This window comes from Echeneis naucrates, chromosome 7, assembly GCF_900963305.1.
Source record: "Echeneis naucrates chromosome 7, fEcheNa1.1, whole genome shotgun sequence".
NCBI classification, from domain to species: domain Eukaryota; kingdom Metazoa; phylum Chordata; class Actinopteri; order Carangiformes; family Echeneidae; genus Echeneis; species Echeneis naucrates.
In genome coordinates, this window is record NC_042517.1 from 2386548 (window position 1) to 2398906 (window position 12359).

General features: G+C 42.7%; 1 protein-coding gene across 1 annotated transcript; it reads right to left on the minus strand.

Moving 5' to 3' along the window:
* Positions 1-1128: 1128 nt before the first annotated feature.
* camk1gb (calcium/calmodulin-dependent protein kinase IGb) lies at positions 1129-9445 on the minus strand. Its single transcript, XM_029506385.1, has 13 exons — positions 9319-9445; positions 7956-8067; positions 5185-5310; positions 5008-5082; positions 4776-4914; positions 4033-4156; positions 3867-3942; positions 3551-3663; positions 3364-3442; positions 3050-3137; positions 2448-2782; positions 2243-2340; positions 1129-1946 (listed from the first exon to the last, which is right to left on the minus strand). The coding sequence occupies exons 1-12, from the start codon at positions 9443-9445 to the stop codon at positions 2283-2285; spliced, it is 1452 nt and encodes a 483-aa protein (XP_029362245.1). The 3' UTR covers positions 1129-1946; positions 2243-2282.
* Between the last annotated feature and the right edge of the window lie 2914 nt (positions 9446-12359).

Below are 12359 nucleotides of genomic sequence, written 5' to 3' on the forward strand. Positions count from 1 at the left end.
AAGAAATAATCACTAATTTCCAATATTAACTTATGAAATATCCACAATTGCAAAATTAAAAAAACAAAGCTTATGGTGCAATTTTTGTGCTGGTGGTTGTTGAGCAACACTTGAACTTTCGTTCTGCAGTGATGAAATGTGCCTGAATTCAAGAACAACCTTTCCCCCTGTTAATCAGTTCTGAACAAGGATTTTCCTCAGATGTTGTTTCTCATATCAACACAATTACTGCGTCCATAGCGTTCCTATATGTGAGATTCTGGGCATCTATGAAACGGCTGTTGGGAGACCTTTGCTCTAAATGTCTGGGCTCTTCTGCCTGAATGGAGGGTTTGTCTCCTCTTCTAGTGACCATGTTGTGTTTTGTGGGGCTCAACATGAGCTCAGGAGGAGAAAGGGGGTTGAGTGTAACACTGGCTTTAAAAAAAATATATATAAATACACATTGGAGAAGTGAGAATAGAATCGTTTTTCATTTTGTAAGCTGCATCAGAATGTTTCTATTCAGGACTAACAGTCATATAAAGTAATACAAAGTCCAAAACTGTTTTAAATTGAATCTGAAACTTTCATGTTGACCTCAGTTGTTGGGACATGTTTGGGAACGGCTGATTTAAAGTCTTCTGCTCTAAATACATGGCTCCTGGTAATCTTGGCTGTGCTTGAACTGCTGACGTGTTGTCTAATCTACTGAAGAAGTACAGTCTGCTAATTGGTTTGGAGGTTAGTTTAATTAGAAATACCTGGTCAGGTCAGAGAATCGTAATTTTTTCAGGTTAATTGTCTCTTCCCTTGTTGTTACCAAAACAATTTCTCACCAATGCGAACATCTACAGTCTCCAGGAACTGACACCATTTGAAAATCTTCCAGAGCATAATTTATAAAATGTTCTATCCTCAATTCAAAGCTCCCATTTATTTTTAATTAAAGTGTTACTGTCTTGCCCTGCGGTGGCAATAACTAAAGTACGTAATAGACGAGAACACAATTTTGTGCCTGATTTATGATCAATTATTTCAATGTGTATTTTTTTAAATTCATTTCCAAGAAAAGTGCAAGACAGTCCAAGCAAATAAAATCTGAACAGCACAGGCTTTATTTATGAGCATACAGTAATTAATATCTGCCGAACCCATCAATACAAAGCCACAAGAAGCTGACAGGCCAGAAAGAAGCACTTGAAGTAAATGAGGAAACATCCATTACAGTAAATATAAATGACATTTTACATGCTAGCCGGTTGATGGGATGGGTGAGCAAGTTGGCAAGTTGGGGAGATACTTGTGGCATTTACACTGTTACTGCTTCGTCGGTTTGAATACATGTCAAGTCTCCTTTTATCTTTAATTATTTACTGTTTGTTTTACTGATACTGGTTTTTATTAACAAAAGAAAGCAAACACTTTAGAAAAAAATAAAACTTTACAAGAAATATATGTGACCAGTATGGCTTATCTGTAGCAGTAAGCATGCAGGTATTCTATATATTTTACTGCAGTTGGGCTTTAGGCTAACGCTTTGCTTGTAATGAAGTGCAATATTTTACTTATTGCGTTGTGAATGTTTGATTTCATGACAGCTGGTGCTGTAAATCTGGACTCTAAGTGTTCTGATGACTGAGACTGCCCGGCCAGCCCGTCACACATCTGAGAGAGAGCCACTCTGAATACTGTCTGAAATATCCTCTTCAACTGAAGTCTACCCTGTGCGACTAAATCAAAGGGAGTCTTGTGCTTTTGTGTGTGTGTGTGTGTGTGTAAAAGTGCGGTTGTTGGGAAACTTCATATAGGCACTCTTTCCAAAAATAAATTGTCCCACAGACTGTGTGGCCCTCGCAGACCCGTTCAGGTCTGTCGGAGGATCATCAGCCACGTCTCATCCTCAGTACCTGGGGGAGCCGCTGACACAAAACAGCTGCATGCTGAGTCAGCGCAGCAATGCTGACCTGGGGGGGGACGGAAACACACTCCGGGTGAGACACACTGCTGATCTGAGGAGCTACACGTTTTCTTTAGTAGGGCAACAACACACCATGTGCTAAAACACAAAATATGGGAATAAAATGAGCACATCATATCATTATCACTGCCACTTTATATTTTTCTGTATCTGTTACCCGTGTTCCCATGTGTGGGATAAATAAAGTGCTATCTTTATCTTGTCTGCTCACAGCTGCAGCTTAAACGCTGTTATTTTTTGTGTTACTCTGTATTTGGTTATAATATTCCTGTAGATACTTACCGAGAAAAATGCTTTTCTCTGAGTAAACTTCATGCAGCCTTCACATGACCGAGCAAACTCCAGTCTGCGTGGGCTTCCCGTTGCGGTTCTTCACATACCTGAGAGGAAAAAAAAAAAAAAAAAAAAAAGGAAAGGTTTTAAAAGGTCATCGCTGCTGTGGTCAAAACTCACAGCTCATCGTACGTCAGGTGACGCTGACACAGACCCGTTGAGGTTGGCGGGCTCTGAGTGGTAGACGTGCTTGCCCTGCTCGGCTATGGTGGGTGCGTGGTGTGCGCCGCACTGGCTGTGCGTCGCTTTCAGTGGCTGATAGTGGCTCTTCAGCTCGGCCTGACTCACAGGGAGGGACATGTGACTCGTCCCCGCCACGCTGTCGCCAGCCTCCGCCGGCTTGGGATCGAGACGTTTGCGGTTCTTCCCTGGGGAGGACAGGTCGATCACCTTGATGTCCGGGATGCTGGCCTGCTTCATGACCAGCTCCGAGTGGGCCATCTGCAGCTTCTTCATGTGGTTGATGGCCACGGCGGCGTTGATGGCTTGCTGTTTGGTGAACACAGAGAAGAAGCTTTAATAGACTCACTCTTGAGGATGATTTAGAATTGTACAGAATGGCTTACATCATATTTTTATTTTTATATTCAAGTCCTCCTCCAACATCAACCCTCAGCCTCCTTGATTACAGAACACTATCTTATTAAATTGGCCCTAATCAGGAGGGATTGAGGAAGCCATCTGATTAATCTACTCTCGACTGCTGGTCCTCAAACAGCTTATCACATCAAAGCCAACGAATCAGTGACGACTGACCTTCCACTTGGATTTGGCAAAGTTCTTCTGGATCTGAACGCTGACGGAATAGTAGATGTCCTGGCTCCGAGCCGTCTTTCCGATAATCCTGGAAAACAGATGACGAAACAGAACAACTGCATTTATCACAAACTTCGGCCTCCTGAACTGCACGTGTTTCCTTCATGATCATAAATCATAAATAAATATCATTTCATTCTAAAACTTTATTAGCTTGTTTGTTTTTTGTTTTCGGTCGGGCCACTTGCAGTGCTTTCACAGGGTTAGGGTTAGGGGAAGTCCCGCTCAGTGCATTAGAGACAGGCGACACTCACCAGGGATGTCTGAGCGCCTGCTCAGTGCTGTAGCGCATGCTGGGGTTCTTCTGCATCATGTTGCGGATGAAATCTTTAGCTGCGGACACGAAGACGACACACATGAGGGCTGAGGGAAGAAGCTGCTGCAGCAGCTTACTCATAAAGGTGAAGGTTCGTTTGTTTTTGTTTTTTTTTTTTTTTTTACCAGATTCAGATATGTCGTCCCAGAAAGGCGAGTCAAACTCATACTGCGCCTTCATGATCTTGGAGAAGAGCCGTGTCTCGCTGTCTTCATAAAAAGGGGGGTATCCACAGAGTCTGCGGTGACAGGATGAGCATTTATCAGAATCTATGAATTATGTGAGCAGCCAGAAAGCACCAGCAACCTTGCACGTCTTCCTGATGCTCAACAGATGGTGCTATTGGTCATTATTCTGTATGTTTCGGACAGACGCAGCCTGCGTGGATTTTAATCCAAAGGAGAACGTTTAAGTTAACAGTTTTGTCGAGTTTCTACTTACAAGATGTAGGTGATGACTCCAATAGACCAGCAGTCCACGGCCTTACTGTACGGCTTCTGGGCCAAAACTTCAGGAGCTGAAATGGAGAGACACTCAGCTGGTGAGAACTCTGATTCGCCACAGTCTCACCTGGCTAACCTCTGTGTCTTACATTTCAGACCCTTACCTACGTATCCTGGGGTGCCGCAGGCCGTCGACATGATGCCGTTGTCCACCATCTTGGAGAGGCCAAAGTCGCTGATCATGATCTTGGAGTTTTCTTCCTGGCTGTAGTACAGGATGTTCTCCGGCTGCACGGGGACAAAGACAGCACAGACAATTCTACGATATATCTCACTTCCTATTAAAGCCGTGTGATGGACACTCATTCCTGCTTTCTTGAGTTAGTTCAGATGATTAACGGGATAAATATGAAGCTGCACAGAGTCTTGACAACCAAATTTTTTTAGCTTTTAGGCACTTTTTTTTTTTATAATTAAATATTGATGATGTCATTTTGAACTTTAAAAATACTAATACATTCATTTTGATACCGGACTGTGTTAAGTCTTTACACTAAGCTGAGATGAGCAAAGTTAACTGTCTGCTAGCTGCAGCTTAGTGAATATAAATAAATGAAAATAGCATTTCTCTTTTCAGCATGAGAGCACGAGTGTTTCTTTAAATGCCAAAATTCTTTCAGCATTAAGGGGTGAAGTCACGGTCGACCCTGTGACCCTGTAAAGCTGAAGCAGGTCGAGTTAATCAATGGACGGAGCTGTAATAAATGTTTTTCTGGAGGTGAGGGTGTTCCAAACCACACAAAAAAAATCTAAAGGGATTAAATGTGATGTAATAAGTGTCTGTAATGTGAAGACATTTCAGTAATTGTGCTTTATCCAAAAAATGCACCTGGTGTTTGGTTCGTACCTTGAGGTCTCGATGCACGATGCCGTTCTGGTGCAGATAGCTGACAGCCTGCAGCACCTGCTGGATCACCCTGCTGGCGTCCTTCTCCGAGTACACCCCCCGGTCCAGGATACGGTCAAAGAGCTCGCCGCCTGACACCCTGGTGAGGACAAATCACCCCCATCACAATCTGTGATCCTAAGTCAACTGACCGCGATCACATCAGCAATAAGCTCATGGGTGGAAAACTCACAGCTGCATGACAAGGTAGTAATGGGTCCGACTTTCGTAGAAATCCTCCATCCCCACAACGTTGTCGTGCTGGATTCTGTGCGAGAAAAGGTCCTGCCGTTACCATCTCACCACAAAATTCAAACACACTCAGGAATCAGACACGGCAGCTGAAAGAGGAAGGGAAGACCGGAATCACCTTCTCAACACGGTGATCTCGTTCTCCAGATTGAGGTCCCTCTTCTGCTTCTTCTTCACACACTTCATGGCGAACATCTTTCCCGTCTTCTTCTCCTTCACCATGTAGACCTCCGAGAAGGCCCCTCTGTTCGATGGCACACAAACAGAGTTACGGTTAGTTTGAAACGGCACAATGACTGATACCAAAGAAAAGTGGTCGTTGAACATTTCACGAGTAGATTAGTAGTCCAATATGATTTTATTTGGCAGAAGTTTGGTGTTCACTGCACGAGAAGTTATTTATAATAGAAGCAAATAAAACGGCCTGTTTTATTTGTCTGAATGCTAAACATGAAGCTCCAGTCTGCTCAGCAGTAAGTCTGGGAGACCACAACAATATCTGTCTGAAACAAACCAAATAAAATGTTTCAGGAAACAAAAACAAAAAAAAGATGCACTGAGGTCATTAAGCCAAAGCTCATAACAACTGCTTCATTTATAAAACTTTAATTTTACTCTGTAATTACTACGGCCTTTTGGTCTTATTTCTCACTTCCTAATTACATTATGCTGAAATGGAGAGCAGGAATCTGCTAATAATCGCAGAGCAAATAACAATATCAGGAGGTTCAATTAAGACCAACCCAATATCTCTGTTGCTCCACCATTGACATGTCAGAGGCTCATTAGGCCGTGCTATCTTCAGCGCTGTCTGGGAATAGTTGTTCTGCCGGGTGGATTAGACCCTTTATCCCTGACGCAATGGAAACGGCATGTACTCAGGTTGGGAACTGAGCATGTGCACCAGGGATCCTTCGGAGCAACAAGCTGGTACGTACAGCACAGGCTAGGTGACAGGTGGGGGTGGGGGTGTCAAAGGCCTGGGGCAAACCGCAACCTAATTGCTCTTTGCTGAAATCCGTTAATAAACGCAGAGGAAACAGCGATATCAGGGCCAGCCAAAGTTCTGACACTGACCCTGAGCTCCGGAGGAACGCACACTCGTGGAGAGAAGCGGCTTTTATCTCCTGCAACATGGGAAATAAACATTCTCAGCCTTATTTCCCATGTCGGATATTATTGCAAAACCGCCTGTCACACTCTCTCATACACGCCAGGTCAGGGAGGTGAGCAGTCGTCATCCTGCTTCCCATCCCATCAGTCCCCGGTTAAAAAAATCTCAATTTCCTTCCCAGCATCTCGTACAGGCTTACTGCGGCTCTTCAGAGAAATCATCAATCAGGCCCTGAGCATGAAAGGCACATTTAATCCGGCAATCAGCCGACTGACACACCGACTCAAGTGTCTACATTTGCAAGTTTAAAATCAAAAGATGTTGGCACTGAATTGAAATTGTGAGACGTTGTGGAGGTTCAGCTTCCCCGTGAATGCTGATTGCTAAGAAACCATCAGGATGTTGTTTACGCCATGGAGCCCAACGGGGAAAGGATGTATTCGTTCCCTCAGGACTCTCTTTTTATTGGTCACAAAAGACAAAAACAGAACACTGAGGCAAACATCTGAGTCCGGACCAGAGCAGCTCACCAGAAATCAACTGTCTCCATCTCTTTTGGGTCGCTGTGGTTTTGCTCGGGGAAATAAATAGATTTGCTGCAGACTAATTGCAAAGCATGTTGGATCACATTAGATTGTGCTGCTGTCTGGATGGCCTCGTGTCCTCCACAGCCCTCCAATCACATTAAACCTGAATGAAATCTCTCGAAGCCTCCTCGTCCCTCAGCGAGGAGCCGCTCTGTTGTTTGCAGCAACAGGCTGATGTCAGTCCGGCAGCGCTCAGACCTTTATTTACTTCTGTTCTCCAGCCGCTCACTAATTACTCAACAGGGCTGGAAGACCTGCTGATTAATAACGCTGACTGCACCAAAAAAAAAAAAAAAAAAAAAATAGGTCAGCACAGCAGACTGTTAACTGTGTGTGCACAATATACACTGATGTTATCAGCAACATTAACTTCAGGGACACCTAAATGGGCCGCAAACAACTGGCGCTTTATCACTTTCCTCAGATGTTACTGTTGATTAATTCAGAACTTATTTACTAACTTACTACTTACTTAGTTACTTACTTACTAACCCTAGCCCTAACCCTATAATACCCTGTTTTATTCATTAAATGTTTTGTCTGTTAAGTGAATGAAAATACTGAGAAAAGTACCATCCATCTGCTGAATCCATTTCAAAGATATTTAGTTTATCATCCCATTGAGAAAAAAGGAGAAAGTTTCTCAGAAAATCCTGAGAAACTGGAACCAGAACCAAGAGATCTGATTTTAAATTGACAGCGCAGTTAAGTAAATCGCTGATGATCATTTTTCACAACTAATCGACATTTTTCACAGTTTTCTGATCTCTCTGCAGCTGATCAGATTTTTTTTGTACATTTCTTCTCTTTTTGTGTGTGACTGCTGTATAATGAATTGTTTATTTTGTGAATGAACTGCTGGGATGATTTCTCGGCCAGTCAGACTAACTCTCTAACACTCACAGCGTCTTGTTGTCTAAGGCTTCAGCAAAGTAGGCTTCTTCCTGTTAATCCAATTAAACTGGCATTCTGTCCTGCAACTCAAGTTAAGAGTCTTGGTCCTTAATATTTCAACATTAAGTAAAATCTCCTGCAGCTTCTCTCTAACTTCTCTCTAAAATATTCCCAGAGGGTTGCAGGAAAAACAGGAGGAAACTGGAAATCAGAAGCAGCTTAGTCAACATGTGTTTGGATTTCTTTAATGGATCGACACCTTTAAATGAAGGCTGCTGAGTCGAATGTACTTACGATCCCAACTCCTCCATAAAGTGAAACACCTCCTGTATGTTGTCCGTGTCCTTCTTCCACACGAAGTCGGCTTCCTGGCGGCCCATGTCTGCAGACGCTGTTACAGGGATTTCTTTCAGGAGCAAGGAGAAAGAAAAGGCATAAGAGCAGATATCACTCATCACAGAAGTCCCACAGTGTCCCTGTTTCCTGAGAGGATGAGCAACTTCTGCAAGCAGCTGCATCAAGGAGGCGACAGTAATCCTCGCTTAATGTCCAGACACTGTCATCATCACAAACACAAGGTCCTGTGGGATTACTGAGCAGTCAGTCAGAGCGGCTGTGAAGGCTGGTCAGTCTGCTGCGCCGCTCAGACTGTCTTTGTCTGGAAGACAAAAGGTTAACGCGCTAATCTGCACAGCAGCGCCGGACCCGGTCCAGTCCGGGGGGCCACGATATGCTCTGACAGAACCTGAGCCATAATCTGCCACACTCTGCTTTCTTTCTATTAGAAACATACAATTCCAGCCAATCAGCTGTTTTTTCTTACACAGTGACCACAGATGAGGATTACAGAGTTGGAGAAAATGAAACTTATATAACTTGAGGTACTGAGCGGGATTAGGAGCGCTTTAAATGAACAGGTTACCCAGTTTGGTTTGGTGCCCTCTTTTCTCTTATATAAGGGATTAGTAACTCTTCATCTGGAGACCTGATCTGGTCACAGAAAACCCTCCACAGGATCTCCTCAAATGCAACTGACACAGAAAGCCACTTGTTGAACACACAAGCACAAGAAGCACATGGACGTCTATAATGCTGGTTCAGATTCATTCAGACATCCACTGTGAGACTGGATCTAAAAAAAGGATCTATCACGTTCCATCACGTTGACACACAACAGACTCTCATTTGCATCAAACACTGATTCGGACATCAACCGTGAAAACAAACGTCGCAACTTCAACACTTCAGCGTGCAGGTTTGTTGTCTTTTCAGATCATCTCATCACACCTGCAGGTTCAGAGTCCATCTGAACATGCAGCTCTGCCCCCCCTCACTCCTTTTTTATTTTTTTGTCCTCCCACTCTCCCACCACATGCAGGACCAAGCTTGCAGAAGCATATCTGTGGACAGATGACTGCGGCAAACCGATCAGGCATTCAGATCAGAGCAGAAAATGACTCATGATCCTGGATGTTAGGTCACATCACAAAATACTGGCAGAATACAAATCAGGCAGCAGCAGCGCACTGACTGATTCTGGGGCTGCAGACACATCCCCACAGACAAAGAATAAATAAATGAAGAAAATAATAATGTTAACAACATCGAAAGCCGCAATTTTTGCAATCAGTGTTTTGAGATTGAAATAGAGACTCACCAAGAGACTCTGCTGCGCTGCAGGAGCTGCACTCTGACTCTCCTGCCAAAAGCTCTCCGCGGTCTGGACGGATTAGTTTGTCTGGGACGTCGCATTTACCTGTTGTCAGGTCGGAGATTACATCCATGGAGAGAGGAGGGAGGAGGATGAGGAGGGGGAGGGAAGAGGAGGGAGGAGGGGGAGGGAGGAGGGAGGAGGAGGAGGGGTTCCCTTTAGGCTGCTGCTGGAGGATCACTCATCTTCCTTCATGGCTGCAGAGAGGAGCAAGGAAAAAACAAACACACACCACCACCACCACTGAGAACAATAACAACAACAAAACTGTGCGATTCATTCACAACAGCCCTGCGTGCATGTGCACGTGCACGCACACGGGCACTTTTACCGAATGAATGCTGATGAATAATGAAATGGGTTCCTCTGGGTTCCAACTAATGGACCCATCAGTTATTGCCAAGGACAGATCACGTGGTCCGAACAGAAACAGGAAGTTTGATGTCAGTTAACAAAATAAAAAATAAAATCTGATTTACTCAATAAAGGTCCCACATTTTGATAAGAGGTACAGAGAAAATGCTCTCAGCCTTAAAACCAGCCATCAGGACTTCTGTAACTTTGTGATGTCACAACAAAGCAGCAATGTTAAGGTTGTTCTTTAGCCTTTTTATCAAGACTCCAAATAAAACATTAGAAAAATGTTCCACACAGGGCCGTTGACAGAAAACACTAAGTTCTTGTCAGCATGAGCTTGCAGCTCCTTACGACTCTATTAAGATCAACCCATTAGCTGTGCCAGTGATTGCGGGGGAGAATAGTTTGCATCAGCGTGTCATTTGGTCATTAAATCTTAACAGATTCACAAACACATTAACATTTCATAGCACTGTTAATGTGTTTGAGAATAGCTTTTTTGCGGGCACTGTAATTAATACTTCCTTAGTGATTTATAGATCTGTCACTATTCTGTGACAAAGTGGTGAAAAGCTTTTTCCATTTTGTGTTAATGCGCTCATAAATGCATGGAAATAATTGGACAAATCTTGTGTCTTAAAGTTAAATAGTCCACCATAGTGGTTTACCCGATGAACTGAAATGTATTAATGATGAAAAAAACATTAAAAACACATTACAATCCATAATCTATTATTAAAAAGAGAGTGGGGCGTTAACCTTTGAAGGATTATCTTACTCTAAGAGGGCAACAGGTCAAACTAGTTCAACTTTTGCACTTGGGCTCGGATGGCGATTGTGTTGAGAGGAAACAGGTTTCTGCACCTTCTGAATCGCACAGGAAGCTGACAAAGGACGGGCCACATTTGTAACACAGTTGGCCGCCTGTGTTTCTCTATTTACTGCACACAAAGCAATTCTGCTTGTGCCACGCAAAATAAATTATCCGTAAATATTTCAAACCAAAATGTCTGACTCAGCTGCAGGTGTGTGTGAAGTCAACAGGAACTTGTGTTAATGACTCCACTGCGAGTCCACGGCCTCTGATGCACCCTACCTGAGAGCAGGACATCGATATCTGGGCCGAGTCATCGTGTTGTCACAGTCAATCCTCAGGTGTGCTTTGGTAATTAAAGCTTCAGGCTGGATGATGGATGTTCAACTGCAGCAGCACAATCACAGCAGCTTTGACCAGGAAAAAAAAAATGTCCAGGAAAATCTTTATCCAATTAAATATTTCAGCTTTACTGCTGGACCGTGGAGTGTCCTCCCCTTTCTGAGCCGTTCACCAAACACGACAGCTACTGAATGCATTTTTTATTCACTGGCGGCGGTGTGCAGCCAGGTTGATGTTTTAGAGACTAACAGGACTCTGAGATCTGCAGGAGCCGGTCAGTTAGTGGAGCTCAGGGTTCAATTCGAACAGGTCCAAATCAGATCAGCAGAAACCGTCATCGCTCTCTGCTAAATTCATTTAACCCCCTTTTCATTGTAGATTATATAATCTGCATTTTTATTCAAAATTTATTGCATTTCAATCAATATGCCCTTCACCACTAGTTTTGTGTTTTTATTTTTCCTCAAAGCACATTTCACAAACTCTACAAATAAACTCTGCATAACACGTTTAAGTAAGCTTAAGTTTAATTGATTTTAAATTCAGGATTTTAGTAGAAAGCGAAATAAAAGAGCTGTGAAACGCAACTGATGCTTTAAAACATCAGCTAAAATCTCCTACTAGAATGGAAAAGGCCATTATGCAGAATAAATATCTTTACATTTGATCACTTTCAACAGCTTCTACTTAAATAAATTTCATATTAAGGACATTTACTCACATCAGGGAGAGAATCTGCATTATCTAAGAGTTTCGAAGAGAAAAACAGGATCAGATTGAACTTTCTGACCCTTCTAATTGGGATTTATCAGGACTGCAGCTTTGGTTATGTCATTAAAGTGATGTAAAACAAAGACGCCCACCCCTCCCTCAGAGAAAAACAATTAACACAGGCCTTAAGCTCTATTGAGAATAAATTAATGGTCAAGAGGATTACACTAAAGGGATCGGGTAAACGTTCAATGGCTTATATAACCTTGGTGGCAACGGAGCACTACAACTCATCACATTTTCAGACCGGCAATTCAAGATTAAGCAAAGGTGAACAACATTTAAGCCCATCAAACAAAAACCGAGTCGTTCCGGTCCATAAAAGTTGAACGTTAAAAGTGAATTAAACAGTTGCTGAAAGCGTTCATTGCTCACACAAGATGAGGTTAAATTTAAATCAGTGCACGAAATCAGATAATTTATTTTCCAGATGTCCATTTACTTTACATCCTCTCTTTGGATGCTTTTTGTTGGACTACGCAACAGAAATTCATTTTAGCTTTTCAATATTATTTACTCTACAAAAGGTTAATGATTAAATCATTTCATTTTGGAGGACATAAACTGAAGAGGATATATTGAGTCTAATTGAATTAGTTCTGAATTCTCTGGTGAGTAAATAACTGCTAATGTTAAAATACATTTTGTTGACACTCTTTTTGTTTACTTACAACTCATGAATGACTTTTAATTGGAGCAGAAT

Excerpts from the sequence above, each read along its gene's own strand:
- camk1gb (XM_029506385.1), bottom strand. The coding sequence starts at position 9,445 with ATGGATGTAATCTCCGACCTGACAACAGGTAAATGCGACGTCCCAGAC. Across the intron at positions 3,138-3,363 it reads CAGGCGCTCAGACATCCCTG|GATTATCGGAAAGACGGCTC; the intron begins GTGAGTGTCGCC and ends TCTGTTTTCCAG. Across the intron at positions 2,783-3,049 it reads TTGCCAAATCCAAGTGGAAG|CAAGCCATCAACGCCGCCGT; the intron begins GTCAGTCGTCAC and ends TTCACCAAACAG.